Source organism: Phoxinus phoxinus (genome assembly GCF_949152265.1).
Source record: "Phoxinus phoxinus genome assembly, chromosome: 14".
NCBI classification, from domain to species: Eukaryota; Metazoa; Chordata; class Actinopteri; order Cypriniformes; family Leuciscidae; genus Phoxinus; species Phoxinus phoxinus.
The window spans coordinates 6,208,283-6,223,568 of record NC_136889.1 but is presented as its reverse complement, the minus strand read 5'-3'; the positions used below and the strand labels follow the sequence as shown (position 1 = coordinate 6,223,568).

Here is a 15,286-nt window from a genome sequence, read left to right as displayed (position 1 = left end):
TACATACTTAACATTGACTTATCTAGGTTAATAGTTAAACATACTATTGTTTATAACATATTCATGTTACTCATAATCCATTCGTGGTTTCACAGAGAAGGCTTAAGCCTAGTCCGAGACTAAAATGCATGTTTGAGCTGTTTTAACAAAGCAGTTTGCACTGCTACCTTAAAATAAGTCAGTGCCACTGTTTTGTCTCAAGATGCACACCAGTAATGTTTTCTTTTTTTCTAAGGCACAAATGCTATCAGGTTTACACTCAAGTCTGTTTGATTTCCGGTTCCATGAGTTGAAAATTTCTTTGTACTGCAAGACGTTCAGGCGACTCAATTAGGCCACAATGTAGACAACAATACTGAAGGAGTCAGAAACAGCATTTTTAAATATTTTAATTGTTTAAAAAATAAATTAAATGGCATAACCTTAAAAGACTGACAAATCAAGTCATCTCATGAGCACTCCAATAGGTCAGAAGACACAAATGAAAGGGGCTCTGATCTTAAAGAAGTACAACAAAAGGCAAATAGATCACATTCATACACATCTCAAAACATCCTCTGATGATCTACAGCTGATATTTATATACTCATTTACATGCATGAGGCTATGATACAGTCAAAAACGACACTGTACAGAAAGAGGCCCAGTAGAGCAGTGACTTGGATGGATTTACAACTTCAGCATTCCTTAAAAAGCTCTAAAAATATCTCACAAAAAAAAACAGTGAAAAAGCTGGTATGTTTTCACACTGAGTAACTGGATGTGGAAGAAGGCCAAATTGAAAATGCTACAGATCATCCACTGAGAGCAGTAATTAAACCGTTAAGCATATATAAAGGATTTAACATCTAGTTTTTAAATGACCTTTCAGATTATAAACCAGTTGTAGTGCTTCCCTGATAATCCCTCAAACCAAGAGAAATCCAAAGCTGCATGTATATCTGCTGACTTAAACCTGAATTGATAAGCATTTGTAATGATGTTCCTTGCCGTTAACAGCGTCATATTGGTGGTGTGGATATTGGTCAGGGTAAATTATGCTGTAAACTTTGGTTAGAGTCTACATGACCAAACTTCAAAAAAACTACACAACATAAAAGCAGTGATTGTTCACACACTAGGCAGATAAGGCACAGCAAACTGTCAGTTGGTCTTCAACTTCGTAGCTTGTGTCACCTGATCTGTAAGCGTGGCTCTTATAGAGTTCACAACAGTCTGTCGGACATTTTCTTCCATGTATTGCTCAGTAAGTGGCTTCAGCACCTAGAATGAACAAAGAGGAGAAAACATTAACATTAAGAACTTGATTTTTTTTTTTAAAGAAAATGTGAACAGTGCTTATCTGAAAATGTTTCGCCTGTTGCCAAATGGTTGCTTGCTAGGGTGTTCAGGGTGGTTTTTAAAAGTAAAAAGAAGTCAACCAACAAGTCCCAAAATATGTAAATCTATTGGATTTTTTTTTACACACATTAACAACAAACATTGACCAGTTCAATTACTTGAAGTAACCTTGCCTAAATTGCCTAAATTAAAAAAAAATGTTAAAAAAATAAACTAAATTCATATTTACAACTAAAAAAATGTCCACGACTTGATATTATTAAGTTATTGTATATAATGTGTTTTCTGTTATTATGAGAACCCTGGACTTAAGGTTATGGGTTTGTTCAAATTCTTACAACTTTCACTCATCTTCAAAACATAAATGATATTATTTATTTTTTTAATCAATAAGAGCAATCTTGTGGAAAGCTTAAAGGGTTCACCCAAAAATGTAAATGACCCTATACAAACACAGTTATATTTTTAAACATCCTGGCTCTTCCAAGCTTAATAATGGGAGTGAATAGAGCCTGAGTTTTTGAAGCAGGCAGTAAAGTAGTCCAGTGATTATAGTTTATAAAGTTATAAATATGGATATTTTTCTTACAAAACTGCACCATTTCACTTCAGAAGGCCTTTATCAAACCCCCTGGAGCCGTATGGATTACTTTTGTGATGGATGTGCTTTCTGGAGCTTCAAAAACTCAGGCTCTATTCACTCCCATTATACAGCTTGGAAGAGCCAGGATATTTTTTAATAAAAATCTGTTGCGTTTGGCTTATACAGTCATATACATCTAGGATGGCGAGTAAATTATTGGATAATTTGAACTAACCCTTTAAATGTGCTTGCCTAAAACAAACACAAGCCTCATTGGTTCTTGCGCATCAAGCAAACACATTTGAGCTTCTGTTCACTAATTGATGCGATCTATGCTTGTTGACCAATGCTTGTATGCGAATAAAAGCCTAAATTAATCTTGTTTATCATATAAAGCGATGCATTCATATGGATTACTTTGACATTTTGGTGAAATGCACTTTCAATAGAGGGAGAAAAAGCTCTCAAGTTTCATTTAAAATATCTTAATATCCGTTTCGAAGATCTTATGGGTGTGGAATAACGTGTATCCCTTGTTAACGGGATAATGAACTATATTTTGAACAAAGCAAGACCTATAGTAATAATACAAATAAAACCAATTGAAATGCTAAATTCTATATGTGACTCTGGACCACAAAATCAGTCATAAGGGTCAATCATCTGGAAGCTGAAAAAATAAGCTTTCTATTGATGTATAGTTTGTTAGGATAAGACAATATGTGGCCGAGACACAACTATTTTAAAATCTGGAATCTGAGGGTGCAAAAAAAAAGTGAAATATTGAGAAAATCGCCACAATTTTTTTTTTTAAAGATATTATTTATGGTAGGAAATTTACAAAATATCTTCATGGAACATGATCCTTAATATCCTAATAATTTAGTCATAAAATAAAAATCTATAATTTTGACCCATACAGTGTTTTGTTGGCTATTGCCACAAATATACCCGTGCGACTGTGACTGGTTTTGTGGTCCAGGGTCAAATATAGTATTTTAGTCTAAACCCAGAACAATGCAGAAATCAAAAGCACTTCATAATGTATATAACATATGAGAATAATGTAGATTCACCATGTGAATTCACATATAAAATCAAGCCCCATCTAGACACTCCCAGTAAGACACAGGATGCAAATCAGGCATTAGAATCAGGACTGGCTCTAAAATTCATGGGTCTTATGACAACATTTTTATTGGAGGAACCTCTCTTCCCTGGACTCTATGAGTAAGCTAAACTAAAGAGGAGCTTGATGGGCCTCACATCATCTCAGGGCTTAGAAAAATGCTAAGAATTTCCAGGAAATGGGGAGTGAGATTACAGTCTCACCTTTAGAAACATGGGTTATGACAAGACTAAAAGAGAATGATTTATAGGATGAGACCGGAAAGCAACTGAAACAACAATGGGCCTCATTCATGAAACATTCGTAAATATACGAGTAAATATGTGAGTGATCTGCGCGTAAAGAGACCTTCCCGAAAACTCTTCTCCTGATTCACAAATACTTCGTAAACGTCAGATGTGATAGTGAAACGTGTGTGTGTGTTATGAATTCCAATCTGTCGTAAATGGGACGCGCGTTCACGCTCATTCTCAATTACCATAAATCCCGCCCATTAAATCCGACTGACAACTATATATGGGCATCATACTATGACACCAAACGAAGGATTTCAACATGTCTTCTTAAAAGCGAATGAAAAATAAAAATTTCTCATTATCAGATAATATTTTATTATCAGAAGTTCATTCAAAACGCCACATAACAGGGCCGGATTAACCATTGGGCAATTGCCCAGGGGCCCAGGACATCTAAGGGGCCCTGGGCACCGTCAAATATTATGTCAAATATTATGATTAAAATGTCTCCACGATCTGCTTTTGAATAAATATCGTAGGATCGTGCATTCTATCAGTTTGCAGTTCTGGCGCCTCCGTCTCAACATAGCCTACTGTACAGCGCGACGTATATTCACATGAAATGCAGAGGAACGGGACACTGTAGTTTATAAAAATTAATTATTTGCATGTGCTTTAAAGCCTTGCCGTAAACATGTCATTCGCTGCTGATGCGCTGTTCTAACGGGCGCTTTTCTGAGCGCAATAACGTTACACCCGCCGACGCGCGCATGCACTAAAAGCCAACAGCGCCTGTTATTTCAAGCGTACATAGTGGCGTATCAGGTCCTAAAAAAAGCAAGCTTGGCAGATATTACAGATGCAGTTACTGGAGTTTCATCTGTTAATCGAACAGTCCCAGAAGTGAAGAGAAAATGGTTCGACATGAAGCACGACTGCAAAAAACGAATTAGTTCACTTCGAAAAAATATAGCCGAGCCGTATTGAGCAATTAATTATGTGATTAAAGTGTTCCGTTTGCAGATGCTATTACTGGCTCTTATAATAAAAGTAAAAAGAAAAAACATATGTAATTAATATAATAGCTATTTTTTCAAAATGCTGTGTAAATATGTCCCCGATTAAGGTGAATTAAAATGCAGCCTTATTAATGAGCAAAACGTTCGGAAGTTAAACGCACTATTTACACGTGGTTGGGAGCAGGTGTAGATTTCTTTCGTACCAACTAACATTTGGAAAATACGAACATTTTAATGAATCCGAAAATTTACGCCAGAACCACTTTACACACGATTTACACAAGAATTCGTTCTGCTCGTGTTTCATGAATGAGACCCAATGTGTGGGGCAGTGGAGAGAACGTAGAATGGACCCAACCAACATGTGGAAGCATAACTCACCTGTTCCCACAGGGCCTCTGCTATGAGGTCTATAGCCACGCCCACTTCCCGATACTCTCCTGAGTATCTGACATACGCCCAGGCACACAACGAGAGCAGAGCCACCCCCATCACAAGACTGGCCAGAGCCGCGATTACTGATAAACCAATGAAACCTGTTACAGTGGAGACCATGTAGGTGACAAACATGACAGCAAACAGAGTGGCCGGAGTTCTCGCCGCATAGAAAATGTTCTTGCTTTCATTGTGCTTCACAAAATTTGTGTACGCTTCATCCAGCTCTGTCTCTAACTGCTGCTGGTAGCGCTGACAGAACTCCACACCGCCCATTTTCTTCACAGCGCAAAACTTCTCAACGGAGGTTTTCTTAAACTCTTCGTGATAGCGCTGGAGGTCAACTGGGGCGATGTATGGTTTGTCTCCTCCACATACCTGTGACACACAACAAAAGCTCATTTCCTAATCCATCTAATCACCAGGCGTAGATTTAACTAAACCATAACAGGCATTTTCTTTCAGTTATCTAGGCCAAACCTACTATTTTAGTGCAATGGCCTCAAGTTATTTTCAGTTATATAGGCTAGCTCATCTCACGTCACGATCCTGCTATATTTAAATAGAATTTAGGTCCCTCTCCATCCATGATCCATTTAGTAGTGAAGAATCTTGACTGAATGCACTTGATATGCAGGATGCATTTGCTCACTCTTTCCTTTTTGTCTGCATGTATGCTGTCAAATAGAAGAAATAATAGTGTCTCAAAGTAACTGTACCTGCTCCATGGCTCTGTTATAAGTGTCTTTTGCTCCAGCGACAGCGGTCAAGTTGTTTGCTTCAGCAGTTGCCTGAGTAAAAGAGGCACAGTGAGCATTTAATATCTTCCATATAAACAACCATGTTTTGGGGTCAGTAGGTGTTTTTTTTTTTTTGTTTGTTTTTTACTTCGTATACATCAAAGAATCCTGGGGGAAAAAAATCCCATGGTTTCCACAAAATTATTAAGCAGCATATCTGTTTTCAAAATTATTACAGTACTTTTTTTTTTAATTACCATCCCAAAACTTTTGAACAGTACTGTAGGTGACTTTAAAGATGGAGAGGAACATACCTGCACCATGGATTTAGGATGTGGAAGCTCTTCCCCTTGATAGATTTTGATATATGCCTAAAAACAAAGGAATATAAACATGGGCATTTTACTGGATGTTCATAGAGAAGAACATGTTATGGATCTACAACCTGATTGGATGAGGCATGTTCAATGGTACTGTAAAAAAAGGCACACCCGTGACCTCACACCAACTGAAGTCAATATTAATGCATTCATGTTGCTTGACAGCTGTAAACAGGCCACGGTCATGCTAATTAACTATATTACTTGAATTGTTTAGTGTGATTAATCATTTACTTAAAGGATTATTTCACCCAAAAATTAAAATACTGTCATCATTTCCTCACCCTCATGTTGTTCCAAACCTGTAAGACCTTTGTTCATCTCCAGAACACAAATTAAGATATTTTGGGTGAAATCCGAGCGCTTTCTGACCCCTCTATAGACAGCAACGTCATAACCACTTTCAAGAACCAGAAAGGTAGAAAAGACTTTGTTAAAATAGTCATTGTGACTACAGTGGTTCAACCTTAATGTTATGATGAAGCAACGAGAATACTTTTATTGCGCAAAAAAAGGGAGAGAAGAAATTGTGTAATGTCACTATTTTTTTTCAGGTTCGGAACGACATGAGGGTGAGTAATTAATGACTAACTCTTTAATGAAACAGGTTTCTTGCCTTATTATCAATAAAGACTTGCATCATTTGCCACACAAATTCTACAGGAACACCTGAATAGAGCCTCTTCAATTTAAACCCCGACACAATTTACAGCTAATCTGATTTGTGTTTACAGCTGTTAGTGCAGCTAAAGTAATCACATCTGACCTTAAAGTACTCCAGCAGGTCTCTGCATGTGACTTTAGCTCCACTGATCTCTTTCTCTACCAAGTTCTCTGGTGCCAGCAGTAAAGGCACTAGATTCTGCAGCTCCTCCTTAAACGCATCATCAATGTCTGCAAAAAAAGAGAAGAAGAAGTTTGTGATGAGCCTTGAGTTCGGACGTTCATGTGCATTTCGGTATCTGAGAGAAATCGGTCCTGACCTTTCAGTCTGCCATCAAAGTGAGGGTTGGTGGCCACCTTCAGACCTGGATGTGGCAGCAGAAAGCAGTCTATGCTGGAGAAACAGCTGTGAATATGCTTCCTAACATTCTGCAGCTCTTCGTGTTGATTCTGCTTCACCTGCATAGCACAAATAAAACATTCACAATTTGTTCAACATGCTGATGCCGTGTTCATCTATTCTGTGCTTCATCTCACCTGTAGTCTCCTCTCCAAGAAGTGATGTCCTCCTTTGAGCCCATAGTTATGCTCGTAAGGGAAACACCAGTCTCTGATCAGAAACAATAGTTTCTGCAAAAAAAAAAAAAAAAAAAAAAGTGAATCTCAAGACCAAAAAAAAATTGGAAAAACAAAAATACTGATGTCTAATCGATGCCCAATTTATAATTCAAACTTTTTTCAGAGAATAAAGAAAATATTAATTTCCAAAATATTATTCTGAAAAGAATATTTCATAGTGAATTATTCTGGTATGAAAAAAATTGCTGTTATAATCACATTAGACATTGTGAATAATTAAAAGGACATTTTATGCTCACCAAAAATGCATTTATTGGATAAAAAATATAAATTATTATTACAATTTAAAATATTTTTTTTCTAGTTTAATATATTTTAAACTTAAATGTATTCCTGTGATGCAAAGCTGAATTTTCAGCATTATTATTCCAGTCTTCAGTGTTACATGATCCTTCAGAAATCATACTAATGCTGATTTGCTGCTCAAGAAACAACAACGTTGAAAATTGTTGTGCTGCATGATATTGTTGTGGAATTATTTGAAGGATTCTTTGAGAAATAGATAATAGTAATCTTTTGTAACATGCCCAATGTCTTTACTGTCACTTTTGATCAATTTAATTCAGTTAAATTTTTATCAAGTCCTTGCTGAATACAATTATTAAAGATATCCTATTATGCCCTTTTACGAATTCTTGATTTTGTTTTTTGAGATGTACAGATGTTTGAGATAGGAAAAATCGCATTATTTTTACATTATAACAGCCCCTTTCTCCCTAGTCCAGGCGAAAGCGCCATTCCGATGAAGACCCTCCATCCAAAATACGAAATGTGCTGCAAGTAGTTAGCTGGGCCTGTGTGATTGATTGACACTGCTTAGACTGTGTCCAGGAAATGTCCCTCCCCTTCATAATAGCGAGCTCTACTCACTCAGATGTCAATTTCAAACCAATTCAAGCCTGATTTAGACTTGATAATAATATACAAACAAGAGGATCGTGCAGAACGGATTTCAATCACAGACTATGCAAGCACAGCTCTTACAGTTTCAGAGTGGTATGTTTTCTTTTTGTAATTTTTTAGATACAATGTTATACAGCATGTACTAGTGATATTTGTCAGAAAACTATGGTAATCTATGGTATAATATATATGAAATATGGCCACCAGTGTCTGAATTTACCACTTAGATCACATTTCTTAAGCGGATACACCAAGGGTGATTATAGAATTATTTTCAATATTAGGGGGGCTCAACATCCCCCAACGAGGGTGATTAAAAGTATATATTGTTTGTATACTAGGGTAGGAATGAACAATACAGTAGGTTCTACACTCAAGTCAATCCCTGAATATTACTTTAATTTCTAATAATTTTAAATAACCAGCTAATATGCATTAAGAATACAGACAAACCTTATATTACTGTAATTGTCTAGATTGGTAATATGTGGGTAAAATTTAATGTTTAACACTATTATTTTTTCAACTTTACATTTGTGCAGTAAAAATAAAAAAAATAAAAAAAAGTCTCACAAAGTCTCATGCCATTTAGATGAAAGGAATATATATATATATATATATATATATAAGAAATAATTTAAAAAACAGTGGATGGGAAATCGTCTTCTATTGCTCCCGCATATTATGTAAACTGCATTTATGACAAAGAACTAGTTATATACGTCATGACAATCTATCAATAAATGCACACACCTTGTCCTCTGCTTCTGACGTTGGCGCCGCGCTGCTGCGGATTGAAGAACACGCTGAATAACATGGACTAAAATACGGGGAGGAGCCAAGCCTGCCGCCGTTTTCATACGAGTTTTAAAGGGGACTGAGGCGATCACGAATGAATGTACATATTATTAAAGAAAATCGCTAATTTTGGGGGGCTGGGTGGAAATTTCGGGGGGGCTAAAGGCCTCATAAAATGGGCCTAGTGACGCCCATGAGATACACAGCACAAATACATTCCATACAATCCATCAAAACAAATGATATGATTCTTAAATAATGGCTTTAAAGTGGCCTCTGAAACAACATCTGTGGCATGTGAGGCACTTTTTGCCCTGAGCGTAGGATAATGTGTGTCCATGACAAGTACTCAGTATAGAAATAGCTTTTCTACCTGAAATGGTTTCTCATAGATCTCCTCCATTGCAAGTCGACCGTATTCTGTGAAAAGCTATAAAAGACACATTATGTTATTGTCCCGCTTACACTATAAACACACCACTACAACATACACCAACAAAGAAAGTTGCTACCTGGAGATGCTGCAAATCATCTTCTTGGATATTCTGAGAAAGATTATAAACCTAAAACAAACAAGGCTGTTGGGTCACATAATATAATAGACCACAATGTATGACAAAGCCCCATGTAATGTCAACCTTTACTTATGCATGTGCATCACTAACGTGCTTCTACATACCTGCACAGAGCTGGTCATGGTGCTTAGAGCAAAAACAGTGGCACAGTCTTTGATGGTGGACTGACTGTCAAAGGCTCCCTGAGTGTCCACCAGCAGCACAGCCACCTAAGGACACACATAGATTAGTCTTATCACACAGTCAACATATCTTGACGGTGACATAATACACATCTTCAACTGAACAACCCATTCACCTTCGTTCCATCTTCCTTTTCCACAACAAACACCTCACTCCAGGCCTGTATTCCTATGGTCTCTCTCTCACAGCCTCCCCTCCAGGAGAAACCAGTCAACGGCACATCATCTCCTCCCATCCATGACTCCGATGACTACAAAGAAACAAAACGGGATTGTTCATATGAATGTACCGAAATGCACGTAATAAAGCATGCATGCTCGCACACATGTGACCTAGCTGGTTTTATGCATAAAGGACGCAGCCCACACGTTTAGACATGTCAAGGATAGTCATCGGGAACTTGTTCTCAGGAATAATGACTCAGATAGACTTATTTTCAACTGATGTGTTGGAGCTCTCATGTCTTACATATTGAAAATGCATAAGGGTAGTTGAACTATTACTTTACAGTCCTCCTCACAGATAAGGGCAAATAAGCTTTAAGACTTTGTTTCATATTAAAAGTAACAATGCACAACTTTCAAATTCTGTCAATTTTTTCATGAAATTCAAACAATAAAAGCCGTTTTGTCACTCTTTCATATGCCGTGACAGATCACTGTAGCGCCACAGTTCAAGACGCACATGAACCAATCATCTCTTCCCGTTTAATACTACTTAGCCTACAGCATGAAAGAAAAATTAATGAACATCAGAAGGTATGTTGAAAGAAACAGTACAACTTACTGAAATGTACAAAATGTACTGAGATTATCATGTCTTATGTAATCTCTTTATCAGTGTTTTAAACAGGGGAAACGTCAACAATTTGAACAGCTTGTATACCGTTTATATATTGAAAGCTATTTAATGACCATAAACTAGTTAGTTAGAAAAAAATAACTCTAGAGGAGCATTTTGATAAATATATGCACTATATCAAATACATACATATTCACTTAACCTGTCAGTGATGTCATTATTTTATGCTTGAAAAAATCTGTCATGAAAACAAGTTATTACAGTTTATTATTGTTTAAATGTTTATATTTCACCAACAAATTGGAGTAGAAATATTTATGTTATTATTATAAATATATTATATAAAAACCGCCTTATGTGCCATTTAAATGTTTGTACAACTCAGTTTGTTCAATTTGAGTGTTGATTTATTTAAATACATTTGATTAACTGATTGTTATTTTGTAACGTTTTTGTTTTCAGCCAAGTGTATTCTGAATTTTCGGTTTCAGCTCAGAATTTTTATTTTTTTATATCAATCAAAAGTAGATTAAAAAACAGAAGAAAAAAAGGAATAAAACCGTGACCAATTTTAGCATCTAAAAATACACAAGTTCTCATTTACAAATATACACATTTAATCTAAAATTCAAATTTATGTCCATTTGTCAACTACCCGATATGCTTACATCACTGAAAGGGGGTCGGTTCTAACCTGATTGTGCATGTAACGAAGCATGAAATCCAGCAGGAAGGACTTTCCCTTGCGGAAGGCACCGGCCACAGACACCACAACAACGTTGAGATCTTTGATATGTTCCTGCATCAGGATTTTTTCCAAAGCAACAGCATCCAACTCAAACTTATGATCGTCCTCGTTAGCGATCACAATTTGAATGGGTCGAGCCCCCTCTGGAACCGGGTCCTCCTCCGGCTCAAGCTCTTCCGCTACAGCACATGGTGCCACAACATTAGTGTCAGAGCTGAACTCCTCCAATGAGCTCAACGCCTCAACCGGCCGGCACAATGGGACATCTTCTACACCGGTCATATCTGTAGGAAGAAAATTAAATAAAAATTAGCAGGGTTATCATTAACTACAACCAAAATACTATAAACATTTTTGTTAATTGAAATAAAGGTAAAATAACAAAATGTAAGTAGTATGTGAAACACAAAGTAAATTGAAATAAGAAACTGAAATTTAAAGTTGAAGTAATAAAATGACTAACTGAAAAAGAAAGAAAAAAAAGAAAAGAAAAAAAAAAGAAAACACAGATAAAGAAATTACTAAATTAAACTAAAATTTAAATAGAGTTCATTCAAAACTTTAATAAAAACAATAATAGTATATAAATAATACTAAAATAATAAATAGAATAATTATATATATAAATATAAAGGTAGCTTTGAATTTGTCACCGTTTAAAATGTCAAAAGTAATCGCCACCATCTCAGCTTATGTTGTGCAAGGGGTTGTGGGCAATATTGTGGACACACACTGAACACAGTCCTTGATGGTTTTCTGACGTTCGCAACTTTGCTTTTTAGCACTCAACTAGCAGCTCATTACTGTGTTCACTTTCTATTCCAGGAGTGTGTGGGTCTCTGTTCTAACCCCATGCACTTTATCCATGAGCTGTGATAAGCCTAGATCCCTTCGGCCGCAGGGCTAAATTTGGTCATTTTTGTCCTCTAGTTAAGACATATGTAACACAAAACAAACACCCTCTCCCCTTCACTTTAGTCTCCTCAGGCTCACGGCCAGATGAACTGAGCCCCTGGATCAGAGTCAAGCAGTGTCAGAGTGAGTTAACACACTCCAAGGACACACTGGACAGGAGACAGTTCATTCAAGACTGCTTTATATACACATACGCACACTATTTATTTATTTACATATTTATTTATTCTGGATAAATTGAGAATATTAAGCATATTTTTTTAAATATAACAGCGAATTTATTAGAGGTTGTGATGTTAATTTCTGCAGTCTATTTAAAAAATATCGAATTGTTATATTTTTAATGAGTTTGAATTAATGATTTAAAGTGATAGTTCACCCAAAAATTTGAAATTGTGTCAATTTACTCACCCTCAAGTTGTTGCAAACCTGTATGAATTTCTTTCTGTATGAGAAGATATTTTGAAGAATGTTGGTCACCAGACAGTTAGTTACCAAGAAAGAAAGAAAAAAGAGAAAGAGGAAAGAAACTCATACAGGCTTAGAACAATTTGAGGGTGAGTAAACGATGACAAAAATTTTAATTTTTGGGTGAACTATCCCTTTAACGACTCTCTCATAAACTTCTTGTTAACTAAGAATAATAAATGCAGTAGAAGTAGGGTATTGTTTATTGAAAGTTCATGTTAATAAACGAAACCTTATTGTAAAGTGCTATTACCAACATGAATATTTCGGCAATATATATTTTTCCTCCGATTAATTCCAAAGTGAAAATGTTGCTAGTTTTAACAACTAACACAGGTAAAGTAGACATTGGTATCTTCTATTGAAAGGCCCAATATCATTGATGCAGACTATTAACTTGAGACATACAGACAAATCAGACAGGCAGACCTTTATCTAATACAATAACAACATGCATACATATGTCTATCAGTTTCTTATCAGATTTTAACTGACTGATATGTTTGCCCAGATAAAAAGGTAACTTAATACAGTTGTCCTGTGTCCAGTAATTTAACATGTTATGATGTTGATTTACTAGACACACCAGCGAAACTCAAAGTAAAAGTAAATTTACATGGCAAATTACCCTGGTAAGTTCTGAGACTAAACACACGGGCATACAGGACATCCACCACCCTTAAAGCTTAAAGGAGCAAACAAAACGCACAACTCATGCCAAAAAAAGAGTTTGAGATGAATATGGATACAAAAGATTCCTTAAAGCGAGTTTGATACAGTTTCCTGTACGAAATCTTTGAAAACCGCGTGCGGTTTCGTTTCTGCGCGCGAGCGCGCGCACGTCAATCACAAAACAACTGCAGAATTCACTGAAATACTAAAATAATTTAAAATGACAAATACATCTCCACTCAAAAATCTATATTTATATTGGATTTTAACACATAACGCATACTGAACGGCCATGACAAAGCAAGAAGTGAAAAAAGCCTGGCTCCAAAGTTTGCACGGTTGCAAATTAAGCCATCTAATAATAGCTAGCATAAAAATAACCGAAGAACTCACCGAGAACATTACAGTTTACCAATAAACATACGCTTAGAGGGTGTATTTCACTCATAAAACCATTATGGTGTCACAATGACAGGTATTTCAACTCTCCGAAGTGCGTCTCACGAGGCTTTTAATTCCAGTAATGCGAGTCAACAAGAGCTAAATGTTTGTCAAACTCTCTATTTCAGCTCTCAATGCAAATGCGATCTATTTTCGGGCGCGAATTGATACACACCTGGTCAAATTTGACCGTGACCAGTAATAACACGAGTTCAAGTCGCGTTTTTAACTTTTAACGTGTCAATAAACACAGACAAACTCAAACTTACAGTGAAACACAATGACTTTAAAGAACGGCTTTTCGATAATTCACGATATGAAATGAGGTAGTCACCTTCATCAAAGTTGTGGCACTTGTGGTCCTTTGCTGAGAAATGCCGATTCCTCGGTCCGCTGTCTTCCGCCATCTTGGTTCTGTTGAAACTTTGCTGCGTGACGTAACAGCCCCAGTTTCTCTCGTACTGTATATCAACTTCATGCTCTCATTCAGAGAGACGTTTGGGGAACTAACGAAGATGGGTTTGTGTTTGTTGATTATAAACTTACAATACAATACTTAGAATCAATCATATGTTACAGAATAAACAAAACAAAAAAATATATTAAAAAAATCCGTAAAATGAAGAAGGAATTGCCTAACGTTACTCATGATTCTGCCTTAGCAAATTTGTAGCATTAAGCATCTGTGACTCTACTCTAACTCTACTCTTCATAAAGATGACCAATTTCTTTCTCTGAAGCACACAATGCTCTTTGGATCATCTCAAATCATGCAATTTAACATAATTTTTTCATGAGAGAGAGAGAGAGAGAGAGAGAGAGAGAGAGAGAGAGAGAGAGAGAGAGAGAGAGAGAGAGAGAGTTCATGAGAGAGAGAGACTTCATGAGAGAAAGAGAGAGAGAGAGAGAGAGAGAGTTCATGAGAGAGAGAGAGAGAGAGAGAGAGAGAGAGAGAGACTTCATGAGAGAGAGAGAGAGAGAGAGAGAGAGAGAGAGAGAGAGAGAGAGAGAGAGAGAGAGAGAGAGAGAGAGAGAGAGAGAGAGCATTTGCATGCAATGCATGGCCCTGGACTTTTGGGGCCCAATGTGCACAGAATACCATAGTGCAATTTTTTTCTGAGAAAATTATTGGAAACAAAAGAGTTGTTAAGATTTAAAGGATGAACCCGCAGAGAGACGGCATTTCTAGGACTTTTCTATTTTTAGACTGACACAATTCACATCCATTTGCACACATTGTCTCGTTTCATAAATCTCCAGGCCAGAATGTCAGAAAATAATTATTTAAGAAATTAATTAATGATGGTTTCATGGAAATTGAAAAGGGAACAGACATACTAATGTCTGATAATCATTAAATGACACTGTGGTTAATGTGGTTTGTGAAACAGTAATTCTATTACAACAATTACTGATCACTATCCAAATATTAGGCCTATTATAATTATGGTCATTGTAACAGTCAGGATTCTATCAGATTAATATATTCAGATTAGACAGAGCTTCAGTCTTTAGTCTGTGCAATGTCCAAAAGTTTATGATTCTATGAGTTTATTTTATTTTAGCATCAACGTTTAGTCTTGCAATTAAACATGGTTGGTAAATGCATATTATACA

General features: G+C 36.3%; 1 protein-coding gene across 1 annotated transcript; it reads right to left on the bottom strand.

Annotated features, from left to right (window-relative positions):
• Positions 1–371: 371 nt before the first annotated feature.
• atl2 (atlastin GTPase 2) lies at positions 372–14,136 on the bottom strand. The gene is made up of 13 exons (XM_079634377.1): positions 14,004–14,136; positions 11,120–11,457; positions 9,740–9,874; positions 9,546–9,650; positions 9,379–9,429; positions 9,240–9,296; positions 7,064–7,156; positions 6,847–6,985; positions 6,630–6,757; positions 5,798–5,854; positions 5,463–5,534; positions 4,690–5,121; positions 372–1,263 (listed from the first exon to the last, which is right to left on the bottom strand). The coding sequence occupies exons 1-13, from the start codon at positions 14,074–14,076 to the stop codon at positions 1,144–1,146; spliced, it is 1,800 nt and encodes a 599-aa protein (XP_079490503.1). The 5' UTR covers positions 14,077–14,136; the 3' UTR covers positions 372–1,143.
• Positions 14,137–15,286: the final 1,150 nt, after the last annotated feature.